Raw genomic sequence first — 26417 nt, forward strand, 5'->3', positions numbered from 1 at the left:
TAACTTTCAGTCTTTCTGAAACTATACTTTTAGATGTATCTCTTAAAATCTGCATATAGATTTTAAAAAAATTTGTCATGAAAATCTTTGTTTAGGACAATTATTTCATTTATATTATAAATTACTGTAATTTGTATATGAATCTATTATCCTTTTAAGTGCTTTATATTTATACTGCCTATTTTTATTTTTCTCTCCTTTCTTGCTTCATTGGAATTGGTACTTTTTATTTATTTCCCTGGTAGTTTGAAAATTATATTTGATTTTACTGTTTGTTTTGTCACTACCCAAGAGATAACAATAGGCTTCTGTGACATCTGCAAATTGAATGTTTACATCATGCTTTTATCCTCTTCCTGGACAAAGCAAGGACTCTAGAACTAAAGTGTTTTTCAAACTTACTTGACTAAGAATCATCTGGGGTCTTGTTAAAAATGAAGACTCCAGTTTACCCCTTTTTGAACCCTAAATGCAGAGTTTACCATTGTCTCACCTTTGAAAATCCTGGACTTCACTTTTGTCCCCTTAACCTGAAAGGATATTAAAGCTCTACTCTTCTTCTCTGCTGTCTATTCAGAATCAACAAATGTCTCCAATGCAAAAACAGCCTTAAAAGCCAGTATCATTCTCTGGATCTCTGACCTATGAGTTTGGTTTCCATAATTCTTAATATCTTATCTCTCAGATACCTTAAAGCAGAAGTATAGAAGTTCTTTGCCCAGGATTTTTACTAATCTTCAGTGGTTAGATTGGCCTAAACTACCTAGTTCACCATAACAAGAAGTGGAATTCCACTTTACACTTTTATATTTATACAAACTTATTTGATGGGGTTAAATTACTTGCCAAGCAAAGTTTCAACAGTGAAAATTGAAACTATTTGTCATTAATGGCTTTTGTTGACTTGTAAAAAATCTCATCACAAAGGCATTTACATGGTGGTTAAGAGCACAGCTCTTCAGCCAGATTACCTGCTTTTTTATCTCATGCTTTGCATACTAGTGGTTTGATCTTAGGGAAGGTGCTTTAACCTCTGTTAAGTACCTCATCTGGAAAAAGTGATGAAAATAATAATCTCAAGGTTATTACATGTCAATCAATATATGTCAAATGGTTAAACCATATTTGCAAATACCAAGTGAATCAGCAAAATGTCTGCAAAATGTTAGAATAAAATCTCCTTGTAAGTTAGAGTACTTCTATTAGATTTTCCCTGTGGATAATCTAATGTTAGCTAAGGTTTAGGATTTTTTTAACATGAAATTTTGTGGTTTTAATTTCCTCCTTGATCTTATTTCTGTATTTTGGGGGTCATCTTAATTTGTAGTTTGAAGTTATTCTCCAGCTACTGGAAAATTTTATGTATTGTTCTCTTGGCCAATTGAGCATAACCAGATGTAAAAATATATACTCTATTCATTTGTAGCTTACTCCATCTGGAAGCATTTCTCTTATCAAATCAATGCATTTAATTAAAAATCCTGTGAAGACCTGTGACAAAGTGTATTTCTTGATACAAAGTTTGACTTCTCAAATCAGACATCGAATGGAAGATCCCAAATCATCAGGTAAATATTTTGTTTTCCTTAGATTAGAAAACAAATAAAAAGCACTATCCAGTTGCTATAAACATTTTTAAATAAAATGCGCCAATCATAAAAAAATCAAGCCTTTAATGCTATATCTAGCATTAGATAGGTATGTCTAGGTATAATTTGAGTTAATATATATTCAGCAAAAAAATAATAGTGAAGTTATAATTGCTTTTATCTGTGGTAGCATGAAAGGGATAATAAAACATTTTTATTTGGTTAATTATGTAGCATTACTGTACAGTTCAGCAGCAAATAGGCAGCATAATAAGAAGGAGCAAGCAACAGGAAGGTGATCAGTGCTCTGGCTCTGAGATTAGCTTAGTTCATAACTTGGGCAACTAACGTATGTAACATATGGAAGGTCTTCTATAAAACCAGTTCCTAACCCATGTATTTATACCTTTATTCAAGTCTACAAAATATATAGTTGCTAATGGTATATGCCTATGATAACATTTCCTAGCTTGTTAACAATTTTACCTTTGATATTTAAGAAGTTTCTAACTACCAATTTTTAATATATATTCTTTAACTGATTTTTAAGTTTAATATACTAAAACTGTTATGTTGTTTTAGATATTCAGCTTTATCATAGTGAGACCTTAGAGCTCATGCTACGTAGATGGTCCAAGTTGGAGAAAGACTTTAAAACAAAGAATGGAAGATATGATATTAGTAAAATCCCTGACATATATGACTGTATAAAATATGATGTCCAGCATAATGGTTCCTTGAAATTAGAAAACACAATGGAATTATATAGGCTTTCAAAGGCATTAGCAGATATTGTTATCCCTCAGGTAAGTAATTCCTACATATCAATTTTCTTGTACTGTTATATAGATACTTTCAAAAAGTCTATCAGTGGATAAAAGATAGTTGGTTTTTGTGTCCCAGTAAACCTATAATTTTAAAAAGGCGAGTAACTAATTATGAATTTATATTTTAAACTTTTTGTTATATTAAATCATTGTTTGTTTTTTTAATAGTTTGTAGTGACTTTTTAAAATTTAAGAATTGATACTCTTAATAATAATATGCTAACAACAAACAAGACAACTGAAAATAGGATGGGATAAATCACTTAAGTATTTATTGGGCATTTATTGTGCACCTACCAGCTCTGTGCTATGGGAATGTGTGCAAAGTGGGAGAAAAAGGTAGTTGTGTACCTATATAAATTTTGGAAGTTTTTTTTACTTTATGTGGAAGTATTTTGAAAATAATATTTAGAGGCCAGGATGTAAGTAGTTATTTGTGGGGTGTGGTAGAGGTGGAAGGGGGGCCTTTTCATTATAGGAGAGTAAAAATAGAGGTGTAACCAAAATTCAGATAACTGAAATGTAATTAAACAGGGAATCAGATGATAATAAAGAGACAGGTGACAAGACAAGTTGAGATAAGAGATGTGTTAGAAGAAAACAGTTGCAGATGCCCTTTGGAGAACTTTTTTCAACTCAATTACTAAAAGATCATTTGGACATTGTAAAAGGGAGATTGGAGTAAATCACACATTCCAACTGTGAACCAAAGTTAAAAAGCAGGAAAAATGAAATACAGTTGATTTTTGAACAATGTGGGTTTGAACTGTAGTGGGTCCACTTACATGCAGATTTTTTACAATAGTAAATACTACAGTACTGCACGATCCACATATCCACAGGTGAATCTGCCATGGATGCAGAACCACAAATAAGTTATTCTCGAATTTTCAATGGTGTGCAGGGTTGGTGCTCCTAACCTCCACGTTGTTCAAGGGTCACTGTACATGAAAAGTGTAAAGATTGTATATAAAAGTAGCCTCACTTAAAGATACTCATATATAGAAAACAGTGGGAAGGTTCCTTAATAACTAAAAATAGAGCTATTTTATGATCCAGCAATCCCACTCCCATATATCCAGAAAAGATAAAAACTCTTAATTCAGAAAGATACATGCATTCCAGTGTTCATAGCAACACCGTTTACAATAGCCAAGACATGGAAACAACTGAAGTGCCCATCGATGGATGATTGGTTTCAGAAGATGTGGTATGTGTATGTATATATACATATATATATATCTACACACATATACATATATATACATACACACACCACATACATATACACACACACCATGGAATATTACTCAGCCATAAAAACAAAATATTGCCATTTGCAGCAACATGGATGGACCTAGAGAGCATCGTACTAAGTGAATTAAGTCAGAGGAAGACAAATATTATATGATATCACTTGTATGTGGAATCTAAAAAAATAATACAAATGAATCTATATTAAAAAGTGGAAACAGACTCATAGACATAGAAAACAAACTTATGGTTACCAAAGGGGAAAGGGAGAGGGGGAATGATAAAGAGTATGGGATACACACTGCTATACATAAAATAGATAAGCAACAAGGATTTACTGTATAGCACAGGGAACTATATTCAATATCTTGTAATAACCTATAATGGAAAATTATCTGAGAAAATATTGGATTGGCCAAAAAGTTCGTTCGGTTTTTATGTTCTAGAAAAACCCGAACGAACCTTTTGGCCAACCCAATATATAACTGAATCACTTTGCTGTACAATTGAAACCAACACAATACTGTAAATCTACTACAATTAAAACTATACTTCAGGACTTCCCTGGTGGCACAGTGGTTAAGAATCCGCCTGCCAATGCAGGGGACATGAGTTTGATCCCTGGTCCGGGAAGATCCTACATGCTGAGAAACAACTAAGCTCATGTGCCACAACTACTGAGCCTGTGCTCTAGAGCCCGCAAGCTGCAACTAGTGAGCCTGCGCACCACAACTACTGAAGCCCACATGCTCTAGAGCCCATGAGCCGCAACTACTGAAGCCCGCGTACTCTGGGGCCTGCAAGCCACAACTACTAAGCCTGCGTTCTGCAACTACTGAAGCCGGCACGCCTAGAGCCCGTGCTCCGCAACAAGGGAAGCCACCACAATGAGAAATGCATGCACTGCAATGAAGACCCAGCGCAGCAAAAAAACAAAAAAAAAAACTATACTTCAGTGTCCTTTTCCTAATATTCACAGAGTATCCAGGAAAAACTAGAGACTTTGAAAAACTGGGAATTCAGACTGCACAACTTACCTATAAGTATTTCTGTACATGTTAAAGTTTAGCTTATTCTTTCAGCGTGAAAGAACAACTATTTATTTGTTTGGTCAGTATACATGATATAGACAGGTTTAAGTATATTGTATAAATCAGTGATTTGAAGATAAATTCTCTTTAAAAGAGGATAAAAATATCTCATACTGCAGGAATATGTCTTTGGGCCTCACTATAAGAAACATAGACTTAGAAAACAAGGACTTAGTCTCTGACAACATCTTTCATTTGCTAAATAGAAGAGAAGTTTTATTCTGCAAAAGAGGTTTTATTTTACACAATAAAAAGTTGTATTTTTATAACAGATAAGATATTTTAAGATTAACATCAAAATGAACACACTAAATTCTGCAGAACTCGGTTTTAGCTACATGGTATAGATATTATAGAACTAACACTGATTTCATTATAACTCGTTCGGTAAAGTTACTAAATCAACATCCATCTTTGTTATGAAATTCAAGATAGAGAATTCATTCAAATTTTACTTACTAGTAAATCTGAGAAAGAATGGTTACTCTTAATTCTGGTAAGCATGTAATTAGTTTGCATTGGAAGTATACATAAGACTGATTATTTTTCATCATTTTGGATTGCTTTGACATTATTCCAAGCTCAGTGCATCTTAGTTGTACTTATTCTCACAATGAAGATTATTTCAAAGTATACTTTTAACAGATAGGCTGTAAATATGTGACCCTCTAAAATATTTATTGTAGCTATATGCATTTTTCAAGGTAGGCTTTCAGTATATCTGAATGTTTCACCTACTCAGTGGCTAAATAAATACACTAATGATTTATTAGCATAATCATGTCTGTGTTGTTACATGGCTTATTTAATCTCAAGCCTCTTCTTTCTCAGTTATGTATACTAAGCATTCTAGAATTGGGAATGAAAAGTTTGTTTCTAAGAGTTGGGCTCAAAAGAAAACTTAAGTATTAATGAGTTTTAGATGATAATTTTTCCTACTTACATAGTGTCTGTATTTTAGGTACATTAGTTACATAGCTGAAGAAATTTCCACCATCTCCTTGTAACTTAAATTTTTATAATGAATTTTTTTAAAGCATTATAATTAGAAGAAACACTAAAGATTAGAGATGGTTAGGAAAGATTTGAGACATCATTTGTATCACTCAACTTATCTGTCATGCTCAGCTATTCTCAGTCTCACTTATAGTAATTGTCTTATGATGCAATTAGGTTAGATTTTCTCAACAGTCTGAGAACTTATTTGAAGACATCTCCAATTATTTATCTTGGATAAATTATCTTTGAAGTCTTAGGGCTCTTTGGACAATATTATGCCCAAGCTTCCAGGAATCAGTCTTAGTTTTGTTCAATTCATAATTAAATTTTATAACTTTAAAAACAAAGGTCTTTTTATTATGCTTTCCTCGAGTTCCAAGATTATAAATTGAGGAGAGGACAACTTGGGATTTACCTCCCTAACTTTTTGCTTTGACATTCCTTATTGTGGCAGAAACTTGGGATTTCTTCCTTTTTAAAGAACTGTTGAATTCAGTTAAGTAAATATTATGCTTTGTTACTTTAGTCTCCATGGACAAGATTTAGGTATTTTCAATCACTGAACAGATACCTCAAATTGTAAACATACTTATAGTAATTGTAATAAAGCTGTAATTTGTAATGGAAAAAATGAGAAATTTGCACGTTTACTTGACAAAGAATATTTCAAGCTTAGAGACTTGATGACTTAGTCAAATAGTGTAATATTTTGACTAGATTAAGAGAGTATTGCTATCTTTTCAGGAAAAATGTATATGTGTTCTGCTATGTCTCCAAAAAATCAATTTTCACTCTTACATTGCATTAATTCTTATAGCTATGGTGTGTGAATTATGTAATTCTAATCATATGTAAGCTTAAGTATGATCAACATGATTTTTTAATTACTTTGAGAATTAATAGTTTTAATTATGGTAGATATTTTTGCTGTGATAAAATCAACTTTTAAGCCTCAGTGCTCAGAAAATAGCCCTGATTTACAAATGATACTTAAAAATTGGGAATTCCCTGGCGGTCCAGTGGTGTGGACTCTGCGCTTTCACTGCCAAGGGCCTGGGATCAATTACTGGTCGGGGAACTAAGATCTTGCAAGCCGCACGGCGTGGCCAAAAAAAAAAATGGTACTTAAAAATAATCACAGTGGAATGTGACATCAGCATCATGGTGGTGTGACATGCTCCCTTTGTCTCTCCCCTTCAATCTACAACAGTAAAACATGCATAACTCAACAAAGGTGCCTCTGCTCAACACACCAGCATGCCACAAAATTCCATACATCTGTATACCTGAAAGTGGCTGGACTGAAACATATAGAGGAGGTGGAACCAGGGGAACAGTACAGGCGGTACCTGTGATCCCAGACTCCTAGCCACAGTTGGCTGAGCCTGCAGCCTCAGAGAACCCAGGAGCGGTGGCACACACGATTCCAGCCTCTCAGCTTCAGTGGCATCCATGGCCACAAGGAACCGGGCATTAGTGACAGTGGGGCCTGCAACCCCAGCCAGGGAAGTCCCTGTAGCTCTCACTACCCCCTGCAACTGCCCGTAGTGGCAGTGCCCTTGAATGCTACAATCCTGGACACAGCAGGGGTACCTGTGACCCTGGCTCCCTCCCCCACCTTATTGGTCCCCTTGTAATGGTGGAGCCTAAAACCTTTGAGACCCTGAACACCGTGGAGGTGCCTCCTCTTCCAGTGCCCTAGGCAATGACACCAGCACCACCAGCAACAACAAGGCACCAACGACCCTGGAGGCACAATAGCGACAATGAGCACACCGGGTAACAACTCTAGCAGGTGTGGTGGAGTGTCAAAAGTGTCATTTCTCAAATATGACCAAAGGCAGCTCACGTAAGAAAAACCAAAAGCTTGTGCTATAGTGCAACCTACTGGAAAAGAGAAAAAAGGCCTCTAAATACTAATCTGTTGAATTGTGAGAACGAAGTTTAAAAAAACACTTTACTTAAAGAAGAAAACTCTTCACACTTCAAACGTGCCAGCAGAGGAACATAAAACACCATAAAGAACCACGGTAACACAGTATCACAAAGAGAAAATGACAGTTCCCCAGAAACTGAACTTAAAGTCTTGGAATATTGCAAACTAACTGGTAGAGAATTCAAAATGGCTATCATTTAAAAAAAAAAAAGCTATCATGAAGAAACTCAACGAGCTTCAAGAAAACTCAGAAAGGTAGTCCAGTGAGCTCAGGAATAAAATGAGTGAATAGAAGAAATACTTTACCAAAGAGACCAAAAAAACTCTTAAAAATATGTATACCTGATTCACTTTGTTATAAAGCAGAACCTAACATACCATTGTAAAGCAATTATACTCCAATAAAGATATTAAAAAAAAAAAACCAAACAGAAATTCTGGATCTGAAGAATTCAAGAAATGAGATGGAGAATGCATTAGAAAGTATTGGAAATAGAGCAGACTATAAGGAAGAGAGAATTAGCTTGAAGATAGAATTATGGAAGTGCTACAGGTAGGAGAGGAGAGAGAATTAAGATCTAAAACAATGAGGGAATTCTTTGAGAACTGTCTGATTCTATTTGGAAGGGCAACATCAGGATGCTGGCTGTCCCAGAAGGAGAAGAGAGGGAGAAGGGAACAGAAAGTTTATTTAAAGAAATAATAACTGAGAACTTCCCAAATCTAGGGATGGAACTGGATATACAAGTTCATGAAGCTAAAAGAATTCCTAAATCCCTAAATGGTGAAAAAACTGTAACCTATCCCTCTAAGATCAGGAGCAACACAAAGATGCCCATTCTCACCATTCTTATTCAATATAGTATTGGAAGTCCTAGCCAGAATAATTTGGCAAGAAAAAGAAATAAAAGGGATCCAAATTGAAAAGGAAGAAGTTAAACTGTGACTATTGGCAATGATATGATTTTATGTTTAGAAAACCCTGAAGACTCCTCAAAAAAACTGTTAGAAGTAATAAATACAGAAAAGTTGCAGGGCATAAAATCAACATACAAAAATTTGCCGCATGTCTATACACTAACAACAAACTAACAGAAAACGAAATTAAGAAAACCTCATTTACAATCTCAACAGAAAGAATAAAGTACCTAGGAATAAATTTAAGCAAGGTAATAAGAGACCTGTGCACTAAAAACTGTAAGACATTGTTGAAAGAATTTGAAGACCCAAAGAAATGGAAAGATATCCCGTGCTCGTGGATTGGAAGAATTAACATTGTGAATGTGACCATATTACCTAAAGCAGTCTATAGATTTAATGCAATTCCTATCAAACTCCTAGTGACATTTTTCACAGAAATAGAACAAAAAATTCTAAAATTTATATGGAACAAAAGACCCCAAATAGCCAAAGCAGTCCTAAGAAAAAAAGAACAAAGCTGGAGTTATCACACTCGCTGATTTCAAATTATACTACAAAGCAATAGTAATCAAAACAGTATGACATTGACAGAAAAGCAGACATGTAGATGAATGGAACAGAATTGAGAGCCCAGAAACAAACCCGCACATATATGGACAATTAGTTTATGATGAAGGAGCCAAGAACATACAATGGAAAAAGCATAGTGTTTTCAATATAGTATTGGGAAAACTGGACAGCCACATGCCAAAGAATGAAACTAGACCACTATATCACACCATACACAAAACTCAAAATGCATTAAAGACTAGAATGTAAGACCTGAAACCATAAAACTAAAAGAAAACATAGTATGCTCCTTGAAGTTGGTCTTAGCAATATCTTTTTGGATATGTTTCCTTGGGCAGGGAAACAGAAGCAAAAATAAACAAATGGGACTACATCAAACTAAAAAGCTCTGTACAGTAAAGTAAATCGTCAACTAAATGAAAAGACAACCTACCGAATGGGAGAAGATATTTACAAATCATATATTCAATTTGGGGGTAATATCCAAAATATATGAAGAACTCATACAACTCAGCAACAACAAAAAAACAACCTGATTAAACAATGGGTAGAGGAGCTAAATATTTTTCCAAAGAAGACATACAGATTGCCAGGAGGCTCATGAAAAGATATTCAACATCACTAATTATTAGAGAAATGCAAATCAAAACCACAGTGAGAGATCACCTCAGGCCTGTTAGAATGGCTGTTATCAAAAAGGCAAGAAATAACTAGTACTGGAGAGGATGTGGAAAAAAGTGTGGTACACTGTTGGTGGGAATGTAAATTGGTGCAGCCACTATGGAAAACAGTATGGAGATTCCTCAAAAAATTAAGACTAGAACTACCCTATGATCCAGGTATTCCACTTCTGGGTATTTATCTGAAGAATATGAAGACTCTAATTCGAACAGATACATGCACCCTGTGTTCATTGTGGCGTTATTTACAATAGCCAAGATATGGAAAGTGCCCATTGATGAATGGATGGATGAAGAAGTAGTATATATAATACAATGGAATACATAAAAAAGATACAATCTTGCCATTTGTGGCAACATGGATGGACCTTGAGGGTGTTATGATAAATAAGTCATTCAAAGAAAAACTAATACTATATGATTTCACTCAAATGTGAAATATTAAAAATTTTTTTAAATAAATGAACAAACCAAGCAAAACAAACATGTATTTATAGAGAAGAGAGTAATAATTACCAGAAGGGAAAGGGGGTGAATTGAGTATAGGGGGTAAACTGTATGGTGATGGGTAGAAACAACTTTTGGTGTTGAGCATACTGTAGTTTATACAGAAGTCAAAATATAATGTACGCATGAGACATGTTATAAACCAATGTTACCTCAGTAAATTAAATAAATAGTAAAAGAGCCTCGATGGTATGATGGAAGATAAGAACATCTAAAGATTATATTTGTTATTAAGAGTCTTAATTGATATGGCACACATTTATTGAAGTTTGAAGATCATTTCTTTGGTGATTGTATTATGAAATGCAGAGGATTCTTTATAATAGCATTTGCAATATAAAGTCCAATGATACTCTCATTAAATATCACCACATAATAAGCTTTCAAATATCTTCATCTGTTATTTTAATCAGTTCTTTTTATGGCAGAAATATTATAATTATAAGAGAACTTGGGTATCTAACAATTAATTATTTGGTCCTAGTTGGTTGTGGCAGCTTGCTTTTTCAGCTCTACAAAATATGTCACTGTTTTGAAGGGAAAGGTTTTTTTTATTATGAAAGTAATATATCTTTGTTATAAAATTAGAAAATATAGATATAGCCAAAAAAAAAAATCAGTATGCCATTACCAACTAGAGAAAAACATTTCACTGTTTTGGAAAATTCTAAAAGGCCTTTTCCCTTAAATTCATGGATAAAATTTTTTTCATAAATTCGTATATATAACAAATGTATTCTTTGCAAAAATGGAACCAGGAAATGCATACTATTTTATAACCTGATTTTATTTTCTTGGCATCAAGAAATTTTTTCCAAATCAGTAAAGCTAAATATACTTCATTTTTCCTAATGGCTGAATGATGTGATGTAATAATAACTATTTAACCAATTTCTCACATTTGGAAATGTGGATTCTTTTACTTTCTTTCACTCTCCTTATACATATGTCTTCTACATACAATCAAGAAGATTTCCAGAACTCTTTTACCAGTTTTGTTACAGACTAGCAGTGTATGAGAGTGCCTGTTTCATTACACCTTGCTAATAACAACAGAAAAATTTCCTTTGATGATTTTAATTTCAACATTTTCCTTTTGTTTAAACATACATACACAATTGCATACATATTTCTTTTTTTCATACCAATTTCACAGTCATCTATGTTGGTGAGATTATTTAACCAACCAAGCTTTTGTGTTTAAGGTAAATGACCCAAGAGGTTCCATTTTCATACGTCTTCCATCTAATCAATCAGCCTTTTCTTTATTAGGCAGTTTTGAGATTTATTATCCATACTAAAGTTTTGCCATCTGGGAAGTACCTGATAACAGGAAGTAGCCTTTAAATACAGGTATCCCAGAAGGAACTTGGAGAGAAAGAGTGTGCCTATTTCTTCCCCCTTTTCTACTCTTCCTTCTTTCCCTCTCTGTCCCTGCCTCCCTCCGCCTCCACCCCACTTTCTGCCCTCTTCCTCATATACCCTCTCTTCCCATCTACACACACATCACAGATTTTTTTCTTATATCAGGTCATTTTCTCATCTACCCCTTTGAACTGTAATTTTTATTATAATTACTACAATTACTATGTTTTCTTAACACTTTGGATTGTAATTCCTCATTTAATTAACTTATAATGGTTATAGAGCTCATTAAGTTTGATAATTTCATGGCATTTTTGGCTAACCACTAGTTAAAACTTTTACAGTATTGGCCAAAGGCTTTTAAATAATTTGTTAACCTTTTTAATCTTTGACATCCAAATAGACAAAAATTTCATGGTTTCAATTTATATTTCTTTCTGTATGTTTATTGACTATTTGTTCTGTGCTTTAGTGTTTGTGCCCTTAATCCATCTTTCTTTTAGGGTTGTTTCTACATTTAAAACCTGAATGAGTTGAATACTGTTCATAAAGATTACATTCATCCATTCATCCTTTCCTCTTTAGAAATTACTTTCTTTTTCATTTCCACCAAAAAAAAATTCTTCTAATTATACTCAATACTTTGGGGAATAGTGTACTTGAAGTTGCAGAAATGTAAACTAGGAACATTGTATAATGTTCAAAAGAGGCTTAATAAAAATACTTGTCGCTCACTAAAATTCTTAAATTTAGTAGTACCTTTATTGGAGTTCTTTATTATTATACCCTTTTTCTAATGTTGTGTATTTTCTGCTCAGGAATATGGTATAACTAAAGCTGAAAAACTGGAGATTGCCAAAGGCTACTGTACTCCTCTAGTTAGAAAAATTCGCTCAGATCTTCAAAGGACACAAGATGATGACACTGTAAATAAACTCCATCCTGTGTAAGAGACTGTACTGGTATTTAAGTCTATAGGCATCTGTTTTTGCATTCTTCAAATCTAATTACTTTTTAATGTTCCTATGGCTAAATCAGGAGTGTATCACTTGGCACCCTGTGGAAATAAATATTACCTAGGTATTTCTAATAGTTAACTTCCAACCAAGGTTCTTTTGGGCTCCAAATTGGAGAAAAAACTGAGGCAAACAGGGAAAGGTGATGTGTGTTATCATTCACATGTGATCATCAGTGATCATCCTCATTCAGCAGTATTAACATCTGTGAGCTTCTTTAGTGCTATGACCTCTTTCATTGTTAATAAAGGTGCTTAAATGACCTATTTACAGTGAACTTGACTAATATTAACACTTCTTTGACTAATCTCAGTGGTCCCAGTTAGTTCCAGTTATCTTCATGTTAGAGGAATAGCTGCTAAGATAACGCCTCAATTGTGATTGGAAGAGTGATAGATTTGCTTACTATGTTCTTTTACTTCTAGTAAGATTAAATTCCATTTTACAAAATAATTTCATTAGTTAAGTTTTAACTGCATGGTTACGTTTTAACACAGTCTGCTCCTTACTTTAGGTATTCCAGAGGTGTTCTGTCACCTGAACGTCATGTCCGTACCAGATTATATTTCACCAGTGAAAGTCATGTACATTCTTTACTGTCTATTCTTCGCTATGGTGCCTTATGTGATGTAAGTAGAATAAGTTATATAAATCTATTTAACAAATATGTGTTATTGAATTTGTAATCGAATCACTAACACCATTTTTTACTGTGCAGTTTTTAATAATTCATTATTTACCATCATTTGTCAAGGGTCTACTGTATACCAAGCACTCTGCTAGATGTTGGAGATAATGACATGTTCTCTTCCCTTTGGAGAAGATCCATTTAAGCAAACAATAATACAAAATATTGTAGGTGATGTTACAGGCCAGTGGCAGTGAGATAAAGAGAAGCTGATGAATTTGCATTATTTAGGGGTTAGAATCAATAGGACTTGGTGTTTGGTTGGACATTGTGACTCTTATTTACTGTTATGTAATGAATCATACCAAAGGTTACTGCCTTAAAACAACCACAGTCATTTTATTTTTCTCTCTCATGGTTTAAAGGCTGACTGTGATCAGGCAGTTTTGCATTGGGTCTCTCGTGAGGTTGCAGTCAGACAGTGGCTCGGGCTCAAGTCATCTCACAACTTTCTTCTCACGTCTGGTGCTTGATGCGCTGGCTGTCACGTGGGACCTTGGCTGGGGTTGTTGACAAGAATACCTACAATGGCCTCTTCCGGTGACCTGCTTCCTCAGAACATAGCAGCTGAGTTCCAAAAGTGAACTTCCTAAAAGAGCAAGGAGCAAGCACAAAGAATTTTTATGACCTAACTTATGAAGTTATGTAGTATCACTTCTGCTGAGCTTTTTTGGTGGAGGCAGTCACAGAGGTCCATCCAGGTTCAAGGGGTGGGGAATAGACCCATATTACTAGATGAGTGGAGTATCACTGTCACTTCTTATTGTAAGATGAATACTTGGGATTGGATGTATTTTGGTGGCCATATTTGGAAAACAGAGTCTATCACAGTATGTCCATTACCCACACAATCCATATTTCTCCCTCATGCAAAATTCACGTAATCTCTCCTCCAGTATTCCCTCAGGCTTATCTATTATAGCATAAACTTGACATCCAAGATCTCATTATCTAAATCAGGTCCAGGTATGGATGGGACTCCTTGGGCAGAGCTCCTTGAGTGCTCAAGAGAACTCAATCTCATTTCAAAGACCTGTGAACTGAAGATACCAATTGTCTGTCCTTCATACATTCGACATACAGTGGTGGGATAAGCATAGAATAACTGCTGTAGATAACCTTTTCAAAAGAGGGGAAAACAGAAGGTACACCATGGTCACTGGTCCATAGCAATTTTGAAATCTGCTTAGGTACTTACTGCCCATTCCTTAATTAGGGCTCTGTCATACTGCCAGGGAGTTGTTTATAATGGTTCATGGCTTCATACTTTGGGTTCTTGGTTGCTTCATCTAGGTCATCCTTCCTTTTCCATAAAAAGTAGCTCACATTTGCAGCTAAGTAGTTTTCTTTAACCTGCTTCCTGTCCAAGGAAGTTTGGGGATCCAAAGGTCTGTTTATTTTTAGTTCAAGATGGTATAATTTAAAAAACAAAACAAAAAGGAGTAATTTATAATCTACTTTATTAAACAGTTCACACCCACAAATCTTAAGAATAAGCCCATTTCTACATTGGGCTCCCTCTGTGTCTACTGAGGGATAGTACTCAGCAGTCCTTATTGCTTAATAGTGAGTATCTGAGAGACATGCTAGTAAAATCCTGAGAAAGTCTTTGCGTCTTTGAAAGGTCTGTGAGCCTTAAATCTTTCTGAAGTCTTAGCGTTTTTACAATCACACCCATGTCTTCATGACAGATTCCTGCGTTTCTGTTCTTCCTGGAAGCCACTTTTTAACTATAGCATTTTTTGCTCTCTGGAGAGGCTAGGAATGAGAAACAGTTTTATTTCTGAACTCTGCAAGTCTTGGCTCCTTTAATTAACCATTTCCCTGTAGTTTATCTCCCTCCTCTCATAGTTCATCACAGGCAGTGAGAAGAATCTTGGTGGCCTTTTGAGAATTTTTCCTGGAACTTTTGTTAGCTAGCTCATTGAGTTCCACAGTCTACAGGCTACAGTGTTTCTACACTTTATGCCACTACATAGCAAGGGTTCTTTTTCCTATAGTTTCCAGTAACATTTTTTTTTAACCTTCCTATAGTCCCTCACCAACAACCTCCTCAGTGCCCTTGCAGGCTTTCACTAACACTCTCTTTTTGAGGCATTTTAACTTTCACCAACACTCTCCTTGAGGCCCTTTCTTTGCTTACAGGTGTGGAAGGTAAGAAAGAAAAGAGAGTCAAGAAAGGTTCCCATATTTCTAACAGCATCATCTACAAAATTACCCATCATTCACTGAAAGTAACACTTGGGGGAGTATCAGGCATTAGAAGGAAAGTAATGAGGTTAGATAGCTTGAATTTGAGGCACTAGTAGGCTAGTCAAGTGAAGATGACCAGTAGTATGTTTATATGTAAGGCTAGAGGTTTGGGTTAAAGGTACAGAGTTGGGAAGCCAACATATTAATGATGGCTGAGGCAGTGGCTATTAATAAGATTCCCAGGAAGTTTGTATTTGAAAAAATTTAAAAAATGATGTTTTAGAGATTGGCAGTGGAAGTGATAACCAGACAGACTTAGAAATTTTAATATCCCCTTTCTTTCTCAGTACACTCAAACCACAGATTATCTAGAATACAATGTCACTTCTATTATATATCAAAAATATCTTTTCAGCCATCTCCAAACTAGCAAAAAATAAGAATTAAAAAACTTTTTCTATGTATATATTGGCATATACATTTATACACATCTATAAAAAAAAATCTTTAAAAGAAAATGAATTCAACTTTGTTTTCTTTTGTACTTTTTAAAATAAAGGGCAGTGAAATGTATGAAGATTTGGTGTATGTCTCCTGATTCTTAATTTCTCTTATCATTGGGCCTTGATGAATAGTTATTATCAGAGTTACCCTAAGACTATGTAAGTGTTCTGTTCCCATCAAATTTTCCAATTCATATGTTCTTTTCTCTTGTTTTTATTTCTTTTTTATTCCTTAATAGAATAGCAAAGTGGCATCCCTCACATACATATGAGGATTAGTGGAGATTTAATAAAAGAAATAGAGAAAAAAATGACCCTTAATTAGCAAGGCAAGAGCTTATATATCCATTAGTAATGATGGAATTGTTTTAGGGGAGGAGAGATACATCTCTTATGTGGTCACCTTTTAACTTTATTGCACTTATTTATAAGGTAGAAAGAACATAGAAGATGTAAGAATGGAGAGAAAGCCTATAATTGGAGCATAATAGTGAGTGATGGATAAAATTGTAACATAAGTTTGGAGAGGCATGCCTTGAGGAATCTAAGAGGATTGGGAAGCCATTAAAAGGTTTTGAGCAGGGAAGTGAATGGCTTTGGTTGCTGTGTAGACAATAGATAGGTAGAAGTAGATATGAGGAAACCATTTAGGGAGCTATCACAGTGATCTAAAGAAAGATGATGTAGTTTAGACTTAGGGTGGTGGCAGTAGAATGAAAGCTTGTTGAGTATATATTGCATTCAGCTACATTTCTAAAACAAAAGCTGAACAACTCCATTCTCATAAAAATCTGGGGTTTAAAAAAATTACATGTGTTTACTAAAGTGAAAATTAAGATCTATACCAAAATGATGTCCTGTTTTCTAATTTTAAAACTTTTAAAAATTTATTTGAACTATAATTAATTATCCCAACTCATATTATCCTAATAAGAGCCTGTAGCTAATGTACTTAAAACCTTGTTTGGTCTCTTCCCAGTTGAAATTTTTCATTTTTCAATGTAGACTTGGTAAAATCTCTCTCTCCATAATAGACTTTTAAAAAGGTTTGTTAAGGAAATAAGATTATAAACAAGATTTCAAGGAATATATTTAATGATCCTTAATTGTTAAAAAAAAGATTTGTATGAATTCTTGTATATTAATTGTATTCAGGAAGATGCTACAAAATATGTAATTTTATTTGTTCATTACAGCAGACCTAGCAAAGTCTGTAACTGCACCACTGAATTAGATATTAGATGGTGTTCTTATTAATAATGCCATATCACAGAGTCTAATAGATCTTTTCAATCTTGAAAAATTTTAGTATTTAATTAAAACCCATCACTTATAATAATTCACACCTAGTGAAACTCAGTAATGCTATGCTAATTTATGTTTTTCCTATCAATTTTGAAAAAAAAAAGTATATACATCTTTGCACACATCCCCTCCTCAAACACAGACATAGACATACACACACAAACACACACAGATGGAGTTTGTACTCTGGAGTGTTGCTTAAGTTGGGAGCAACTGCTCTAGAGCATTTAGAGGTATGAATAGCCATTTGTTGAAATAAAGCTAAGAATACATGTAATTACACAAATTACATGATGTGGCTTTAACTTTACTTTTCCAAAAACTTCAGAAGTGGAATGCTTCCTCAGAGATATATAATGTCTAAATTTAAGAAGGAAATATGTGCTGAATTTTAAAAAAATAGGTAATCAGCATGTGGTCTTGAGTTTGGGCTTTTGCATTCAAATTTTATTTTTTTAAAACAAAGCATATTCCATACTAAATTCCAAAATATTGTATATCTTACTGTATACAAAAAAATTGTTGGATGCTTTTCTGTATTTGTAATATTTATGACATAAAATGAAGGCTATTATCTCTCATGTACATAAGGTCTAAGTGGACCCTGTTGACTATTGACTGTAGAGTTTGAACTTTGAATAGTTTTGCCTTTTCAGATAGAATTTTCTGCTTTGAATGCTTGTAATACATGTTCTCTAAGATCCCTTTCAGTTCTGATGCTCTTTAATTACATGTTTAAAGACCATTGATTCTCTAAATGCAGGTGGGGTGGTGAAGGAGATGGTTTTAAGAATCTGCCTATGCCTCCTCCTGCTGATTGTTTTAAAATATCTCTATAGTGTTAATGAGGGATATTTACTGATAGGCACTACTTTTATGCGATAGTATTCTGTTTATGAAGCATGACACTATATTAGTTACTTTGGGACTTAGGGTTAACAACTGCCCCTTACCCTTAGAATTCAGTTATAGGTATCATATTTCAAGAGATTCTTTATTTTTACTTTGAGTTATTTTTTTAAAAAAAATTACCACTGGAGTGTCTAATACTACTGCTTAGAGATTTTAAAACTAATTTATTTAAGCTTAAGTAATTTATTGAGATTTAAATAAGTGGAGTTATTTTGAAAGACTGTGTGTATAAGTATTCACCTCATTTGTGTGGTATCAATCAGGATTAAACAAATTACCATAATGAAAATAAAGTGGTTTTAAAGTAACATAATATGAGAAAATGCTTACCATTTACCTTTTGTTCAGGAATCAAAGGATGAACAGTGGAAACGAGCTATGGATTATTTAAATGTTGTCAGTGAACTCAACTACATGACTCAGATTGTTATCATGCTTTACGAGGATCCTAACAAGGTAACAGAGTCTTGATTTGCGTGTGTTACCAGAGGTAAATAAATAATTCGAAGTTTCTCATTTTGAAAGTGTTCTGTAATATTTTTTAGGATCTTTCCTCTGAGGAACGCTTTCATGTTGAATTACATTTTAGTCCAGGAGCCAAAGGATGTGAAGAAGACAAAAATTTACCATCTGGCTATGGATATAGACCAGCTTCAAGGGAGGTAATGAAGAGGAAATTTTCATTGCTTAGTTACTACAGTTCTAAATATAAATGAGGTTTCTTTAAGAATTTTCTATTATGTACTATAATTCTTATCTCAACTAAGTAGCAAGATGGTTTAAATTTCTTGAAGTATGATTTGGGTAGACAACATTTTTACGCATATTAGAATTTTATATTTTATCTTTTCTCTAGATTTTTTGGATTTTTAAGATCAGTACTTAGAATGGATAACTATAATTTTTGTTTTTGTCCCCAAGTCCTACTTGAGGACTAGTCCATTCTTTACTGTGCTAAGCACTTGTTATGAATTACTGCATTTTAATTCTTAACCTTACAAAAGTTAAATATGTACTCAGCTTTAAACTTTTTTTACTAAACTATAATACATATTCGTAAACATACCTAAATCATAAGTGTGTAGTTTAATGATATATCACAAAATGAACACAATTGTAAAACAACTAGCCAGGTTATAGATAGAATATCATTCTAGAAGAACCAGTTGTGCCCCCTCTGTCTCACAACCTCCCTGCCTTCTCCCCAAAGTTACCTACTATCATGACTTTTGGCACCATAGATTAATTTTGTCTATTTTTGGACTTTATGATCACAAATGAAATCACAAAATATGTGCTTTTTTGGGGTGGAGAGTGGGTTTGGCTTCTTTCATTATGTGTTTGAGATTCATCTGTTCTTCATTTTTGTTGCCATGTAGGATTACATTAAATAAATATGGTGCAGTTTATTAATCCATTTCACTATGATGATCATTTGATTTGTTTCCAGTTCAAGGTTTGAAGATGGATGCTTTTATGAAGATTCTTGTTCAGGTCTTTTTCTGAACATACATACACATTTCTTTTGGGTATATATGTAGGTGTAAAATTGCTGGGTTATAGGGCATGCATATGTTCAACTTTTTAAAATACAGTTAAATAACTTTCCAAAGATACTACCATATCTTTATCAGCACTTGGTATGATTAGTGTTTTTAATAAGGCTATTTTGGAGACTATGTAGTGATATCTTGTTGTGGCTTAAATTTACATTACCCTCACGACCAATAAGGATTAGTACCTTTTCTTATATTCATTGGTCATTTGAATATGCTTTTTGTGAAGTGCTACTGGCTAGGACTAGTATGGTGTTGAGTAGAAGTGTTGATACTAAGCATCCTTAGTATCATCCTTGTGCATTCCCAAACTAAAGCAAAAGGTCATGTTTCAAAGTGAACTTTTTGGAATTTTGATTGAAATTACATAAACTCTGCAGATCAGTGTTGAGAGAAATAACACTTTTACAGAATTGAATCTTCTAGTCCAAGGACTTGGTATACAGCTCTGAATTTAGTGAGCTATTCTTTATATGTTCTTGATAAAATTAAGACTTTTTTTAATGTCTTGTATTTTCTTTGTCAGAGTAATTCCTAAATTCTTTATGTTATCATAAATGGCTTATTTAAATTTCATTTTCTGTTTGCTATTTTCATATTGAATTTTAACTCATTTTTATATCGAGATTTTACAACTAACAACCTTACTGCATGCTGTTTATTCATTCTAATAATTTATCCATAGAGTCATTTGAATTTTCTGTGTATATCATCGTATCTGTGAATGATGACAAATGTCCAGCAAAATATTGAATAGATTTAGTGATGGTGGGCACTCTTGTCTTTCAGTGATTTATTAATTGTGATGATTGTTTCAAGTTTTTAGATATCCCTTACCTGGTTGAAGAAGTTTATCTTTATTTTCTATACCCCTTAGTTTGATGAAGGTTTTTATGTACTTCTACTTGGCTTCTTTTAGCTAACGTACGTTCATAAGATTCATTGATGTAATTAGTTTTAGTTTGCCCATTCTTAGTGCTTTAAAATATGTATTTTAGTGTAATTTACCCAATTTATCCGTCCTGTTTATTTATTTTTAAATTTATTTATTTTGTTTATTTATTTTTGGCTGCGTTGGGTCTTCGTTGCTGTGCGCGGGCTTTCTCTAGTTGTGGCGAGCATGGGTGACTCTTGGTTGCGGTGTGTGGGCTTCTCATTGTGGTGGCTTCTCTTGTTGTGGAGCACGGGCTCTAGACATGTGGGCTTCAGTAGTTGTGGCACGCGGGCTCAGTAGTTGTGGCTTGCAGGCTCTAGAGCACAGGCTCAGTAGTTGTGGCACACGGGCTTAGTTGCTCCGCGGCATGTGGTATCTTCCCGGACCAGGGCTTGAACCCGTGTCCCCTGCATTGGCAGGCAGATTCTTAACCACTGCGCCACCAGGGAAGCCCTACCCGTTCTATTTAGATGGATATTTAGTGTAACTTTTTAAAACGTATCTGTTTTCTGTACTATACTGTGAGAGTCTTATAATTTGAGACAGTATCTTATTCATCTGTGTCTTGGCACATGGTACATACTAAATATTCAGTGAGTCATCAAATGGTTGTTATTTAAGTATGCAGTCATCACATTTGTTGGAAATATTTGGCATAGAGTTTGAATTTTCTAAAATTTATAACTTCAGATACTGTTTCAGTTTGTGGTTGAGTTGATGGCATTACTGGTAACAAAACTGATCTCTTTTTTCTTACTGTCATTTATTATTATTGCTTATTTATTTGGGCATTGGATGAAATTTAATTAAGTACTTTGTTTTATATGGCTTTTTATTGTCGTTTTATGGTTTAATTTATCCAAAGAGTATGTATTTCTTGAAGTCGGGAACTCTATCATCTGTCTTACAATATCCAGAATAATACTACGCTGTCATAAGAATTCAATTATTAATTCACTTGAATAAACAAACTTGTATATGTACTGCAAGTGACTACACCAGTTGGTGGTTGAATTTGTTCATCTGAAGAGATTGATTTGTTTTATCTGAATTTTATTATGTTATATTCTTTCTGCACAGAATGAAGGCAGGAGATCTTTTAAAATTGATAGTGATGATGAGCCACATACTTCTAAAAAAGATGAGGTTGATCGAGCTGTGATATTGTTTAAACCTATGGTATCAGAGCCAATTCATATACACAGGAAGTCTCCACTTCCAAGATCTAGGAAGATGGCTGCAAATGAAGTAAGTATATGTCAGAGCATGTCTTTTATTAAGTAAACTAACTATATTTTAATAAAACAGAAAAGAAAATACAGCTTTAATTATCAAGCTTGGGAACCTAACAGATTTTTAATTGTCAACTTTATTTTTCAAATAAATTTTTTAAAATATAGAGGCAGTTAGAAAATACAAAGATTAATTTTAGAATTTGGAGCTTTATAGTTTTCATAGCAAAGTTGAATAGAAATAGTAAAATAAGGCCTTTCGAAGACTTGATCCATTATTTTCTTGTCACTTTAAGTTATTCTAATAAAGAACTTTTTTAAAAGTCTGATTTAATGGATCAGGAATAATTTTTGGTTAAAAGTAGTGAGGAATTGCCAGAGATGCTTCAGCAACAACTGATTCCAATGACACTGTAGATTAAGATGTGAAATTCTGAATTGTTAACCTGATTGCAAAAGTCAGTATAGGAATTTGAAAATTTGATGCTATGGTTGAAAAATTTACCTTTGTATTAAGGTCTATAATGAAATAACTTAGGCTAATTCTTATGCTCACTAACAAAATAACATTTAAATAACTACTAAAATAACATTTAAAAGGAAAGTTGAGCAGTTGGAATAAAGTTTAAGTAAATCTTTAACATCTGTATACATTTTTATACTCTGAATACCTTCTTTTTGGGTTATTTATATTCTCTATAGGATGATTCCCCCAGCACTGATTTGAGATCAGTGCTTATAAATGTTTTCTAAATGCTCGAGTAAAAGTATAAGATAGGAAGAACCATCAACTTTTAAGTTAGAAAAATATTTTTTGTTGATGATTAAATATGCCAATCTTAAGAGTTAGGTATAACATCTAGCAGTTGGTAAGAACATAAACACCAACAAATGAGAATTATGCTCATTTCTATAGCCCCAAATTATCCAAACATATGTGCTTTTGATTCTCAAATTTCAAATGTGTGTGTCCCAATTTGACAATTATGTATAGGAAAAACATCTCAATAAAATAGATTGTTGTAAGTTTACAATGGAAAATGTATACTAGTTAGGGTTCCTGTGAATGGGATATTTTAAGTTAATTATGCGTTGGCCAAAAAGTTCGTTCCGGTTTTTCCGTGCGCTCTTTCGGCCAACCCAATATAAAAGAGGATGATTAACAATCGTAGAATTTGGGATTATTTGTTCTATTATAGCTTAATTAAAGAATGAGAAACCTGGGGTTATGTTCAGTTATCTTTAATTTCAGAAAATTGGGAAATGACATTTATTAATGTAACCTAAAATACCATTTGTGTGAGGGCAGTGATTTTGGTGTTGTTGAACAAAGCAATCTGCAATTCATCAGACTGTTCAGAATTTCTCCATTAAACCTTTTTCTGAACTACAGAAGAAGTCTGTAACACTGATACAGTCAAACGTATTCTGAGTCTTCATTTTGCACCTCATCTGTATTTGTGAAATCTTCAACAAAATCACTGCCCTTTGTTAACTCTTAAAACGCAGAACACATTTATAAACCTTTTTCTCGTAAATACTTAAATAGTTGCTTTCAAGAGATTATTTCTATGCCATGCTAAACTTTTACTTCCATAAGGTAAATTATTCAAGTAAAACCTTGAAGACTTTTTCCAGCGTCCATCATCTCCATGGATATCAGAAGTTTGTACTTCCAAAAGACATACAGAGAAAAAGACTATTCTCTTCATTTTGTGCAAGTAGATTTTACTCTGTCCTCACTGTCTGAAACCTGAACATGCAAACATGTAAAATGAGAATGTTTGCTGCATGTTTTGCCTACTGAACTCTATAAATAATCTTTGGAGGGGGTAAATAAATAGATAGCTTGAAAGTGTAAACAAGTGCAATTTGAATCCTCCATCTTATGATCTCTAATTTTTTTTGTCTGGCAGACAGATTTCCTTTCATACATATATACAATGAAGTCTCTTTAACCCTTTGCAGGATTCTTTAGTGCTTTGGGTTGAAAAGTTTGCCCAGTGTAGCATAAAACCTCTTGAATATCATATTTTTAACATTGCTAAGATAAAAAATTGTTAAAATCTTTCCAGTTCTAAGAGGGAAGCGACAACTATTAAGCAGTATAAATATTTTGTATATTTAAGATAGTAATGTAATTCTCATAATCATTATTACTTACAATTAGATTTATAAGTGATTCCTATCAATCTCTCAAATATTAAAATATTTGGCTCCCAAATTACTGTTTAATAGTTTTTTAAAAATTGATAAACAAATGCAAACAAACTGTATTTTTTTTTCTTTCTGATCATTTGGCTCTGTTGTATCTAACTTTGCATGCTCTGCTTTTTTTTTTTTTTTTTTTTTTTTTGCCCCTTTCTCACTTCCAGGAAGAGAGCCCCCTGAGTGTGTCTAGCCCAGAGGGTACTGGTACCTGGCTGCATTACACCAGTGGTGTGGGTACTGGGCGTCGAAGACGCAGATCAGGGGAACAAATCACTTCTTCCCCTGTCTCCCCCAAATCATTGGCTTTCACATCCAGTATTTTTGGCTCATGGCAACAGGTTTTTAAACTTTACTTCATTAAACATTTTTCCTCCCCGCATTCAGAGCAACAAACAGCTGTCTTTGAGGACATCTAATCCCTTATATTTTACATCAGAGTAAATCCTTCTGTTTTTAAATTTTGAATTCACTTAAAAATGCTTGTAATGTCTCACAATATTTGAGGGAAAGAAACCACTTACATTGCATGTGTTTAACATTTTTACTGGGGGGGGTTTAAATATCCAGGATTTTAAAATTAGTCAATAAATTTTATACTCCTGGAACTTTAGCTTGTTAATTAAAATTTTTTAAATGTAAAGAAATCTTTTTTTGACTTATTTATTCTTTAAAACATTCAGAAATGAAATTACATAATTTTATGGTAAGAAAATTTAATAACCTTTTCCCCCATAATTGAAAAATAGATTCCATTTGGAATTTGCTGAGAATGTGAACATTTTTTTAAATATCAAAATTTATATGGCCCTGTGTTAATTAGCAGGATACATCTAATACTGATGGTTCTCTCCCTCGCTTTCTATTATCTGGAAGTATCTAATAATTACATACAGTATGGGTTTTTTTTAGTTGTATAATATCTTAATGCTCTCTTTAAGATAAAAGGGGACAATGTATATGTGCCCATCAACAATATGCCCCAACAAAAGGGGTCAAAATAAAATTACTTCAGAAGGACTTTTTGTGATGACATTTGGAAACTTAAAATACTATGGGTTTTTTTGGTTTTCTGTTTTTTCACAATGGAAGGTCTGCTCTTACACGTGACTTTTCCGAGAATTTCAGCAATTTCCTTTTGGAAATATAATGCATTGATTGTAGGAAAAGGGATTATGGTATCCATTAAGGCTGTGAATATTTAAAGGTTACTCTGATAAAGCCTGTGCATGGATCAGTAATTGTATGGTGATCTCAACAGTCTGTCTGTCCTTTCTTTTGTTTGTGATTGTTTTTTCCCCCTTCAAATACAGGAGCCGTTTAAGAGTGGGCATTTGGCTTCTTTTAAGAGAGAGTGAAATTATATCAGTCTATTAATTGTTTCTTTTCATCTGTCTTGTTTCATACATGATATTTAATTCTGAATGCCTGCTTCGCACCACTTCATTGCAAGGACCTCATATGAAATGGACTCCCTTCAGAAGGGGATCTTGCATGATCTTTCATAATTTGTGTATTTCTACTAATATTTATCATACAGCTTATTAACCTTTGTCTGTCTGGAACAGGCTGCAAATGAAGTATGGACTTTTTAATTTATTTTACTGTTTTAGTTCATTTATTTTGCTTTCCTTGTGCAGGTTGTATCTGAAAATGCTAATTACTTGCGAACACCAAGAACTCTTGTAGAACAGAAGCAGAACCCTACTGTAGGTATGTGGTCTAAAGGAAGTTGTATTCCAAACCTTAAACTCACTATTTTGCACACATGTAAAACTCCTCAGAGGTGAAAGCATGACCAAATGCTATGCTTTAGTTTTTATTTAACATACACTAATTCAGAAATGTTGAGTCATAAAGCTCAAAATATAAAGTTTTGATGAAATAAATATGAAATAGCATTAATTTTGTTTCATAACCCTTTTGAATGCCCATAATGTAAACTACTTAGTCTAATTGCCAGTGCTCATTTTTAATCTTGTATTCTATAAGTTAAAATCCCAACATGTTTTAATTTAGGAAGGAAACTTCATTTTTCCCAGCTGATAAAGATGAAAATATGCTATTGCATACAAAAATAATCTACTATTCTGATTAAAAAATTTTTTAAGTGGAGAGTGTTTCAAACCCT

At 33.6% G+C, this 26417-nt stretch overlaps 1 protein-coding gene across 3 annotated transcripts in view; it reads left to right on the top strand.

The window, feature by feature from the left end:
* PPIP5K2 (diphosphoinositol pentakisphosphate kinase 2) overlaps window positions 1-26417 on the top strand; it is a 79891-nt gene that overhangs the window by 39115 nt on the left and 14359 nt on the right. For 2 of the 3 annotated variants that reach the window (XM_061188027.1, XM_061188028.1), the window contains 9 exons: window positions 1427-1568; window positions 2172-2395; window positions 12558-12685; window positions 13270-13384; window positions 18705-18812; window positions 18902-19018; window positions 21927-22094; window positions 24454-24627; window positions 25927-25999. In XM_061188027.1, the coding sequence (XP_061044010.1) occupies window positions 1427-1568; window positions 2172-2395; window positions 12558-12685; window positions 13270-13384; window positions 18705-18812; window positions 18902-19018; window positions 21927-22094; window positions 24454-24627; window positions 25927-25999 (1249 nt within the window). The remainder of the gene's footprint in view (window positions 1-1426; window positions 1569-2171; window positions 2396-12557; window positions 12686-13269; window positions 13385-18704; window positions 18813-18901; window positions 19019-21926; window positions 22095-24453; window positions 24628-25926; window positions 26000-26417) is intronic. The other variant, XM_061188029.1, reaches the window with a different exon arrangement.

This window comes from Eubalaena glacialis, chromosome 4 (genome assembly GCF_028564815.1).
Source record: "Eubalaena glacialis isolate mEubGla1 chromosome 4, mEubGla1.1.hap2.+ XY, whole genome shotgun sequence".
In the NCBI taxonomy this organism is placed as follows: domain Eukaryota; kingdom Metazoa; phylum Chordata; class Mammalia; order Artiodactyla; family Balaenidae; genus Eubalaena; species Eubalaena glacialis.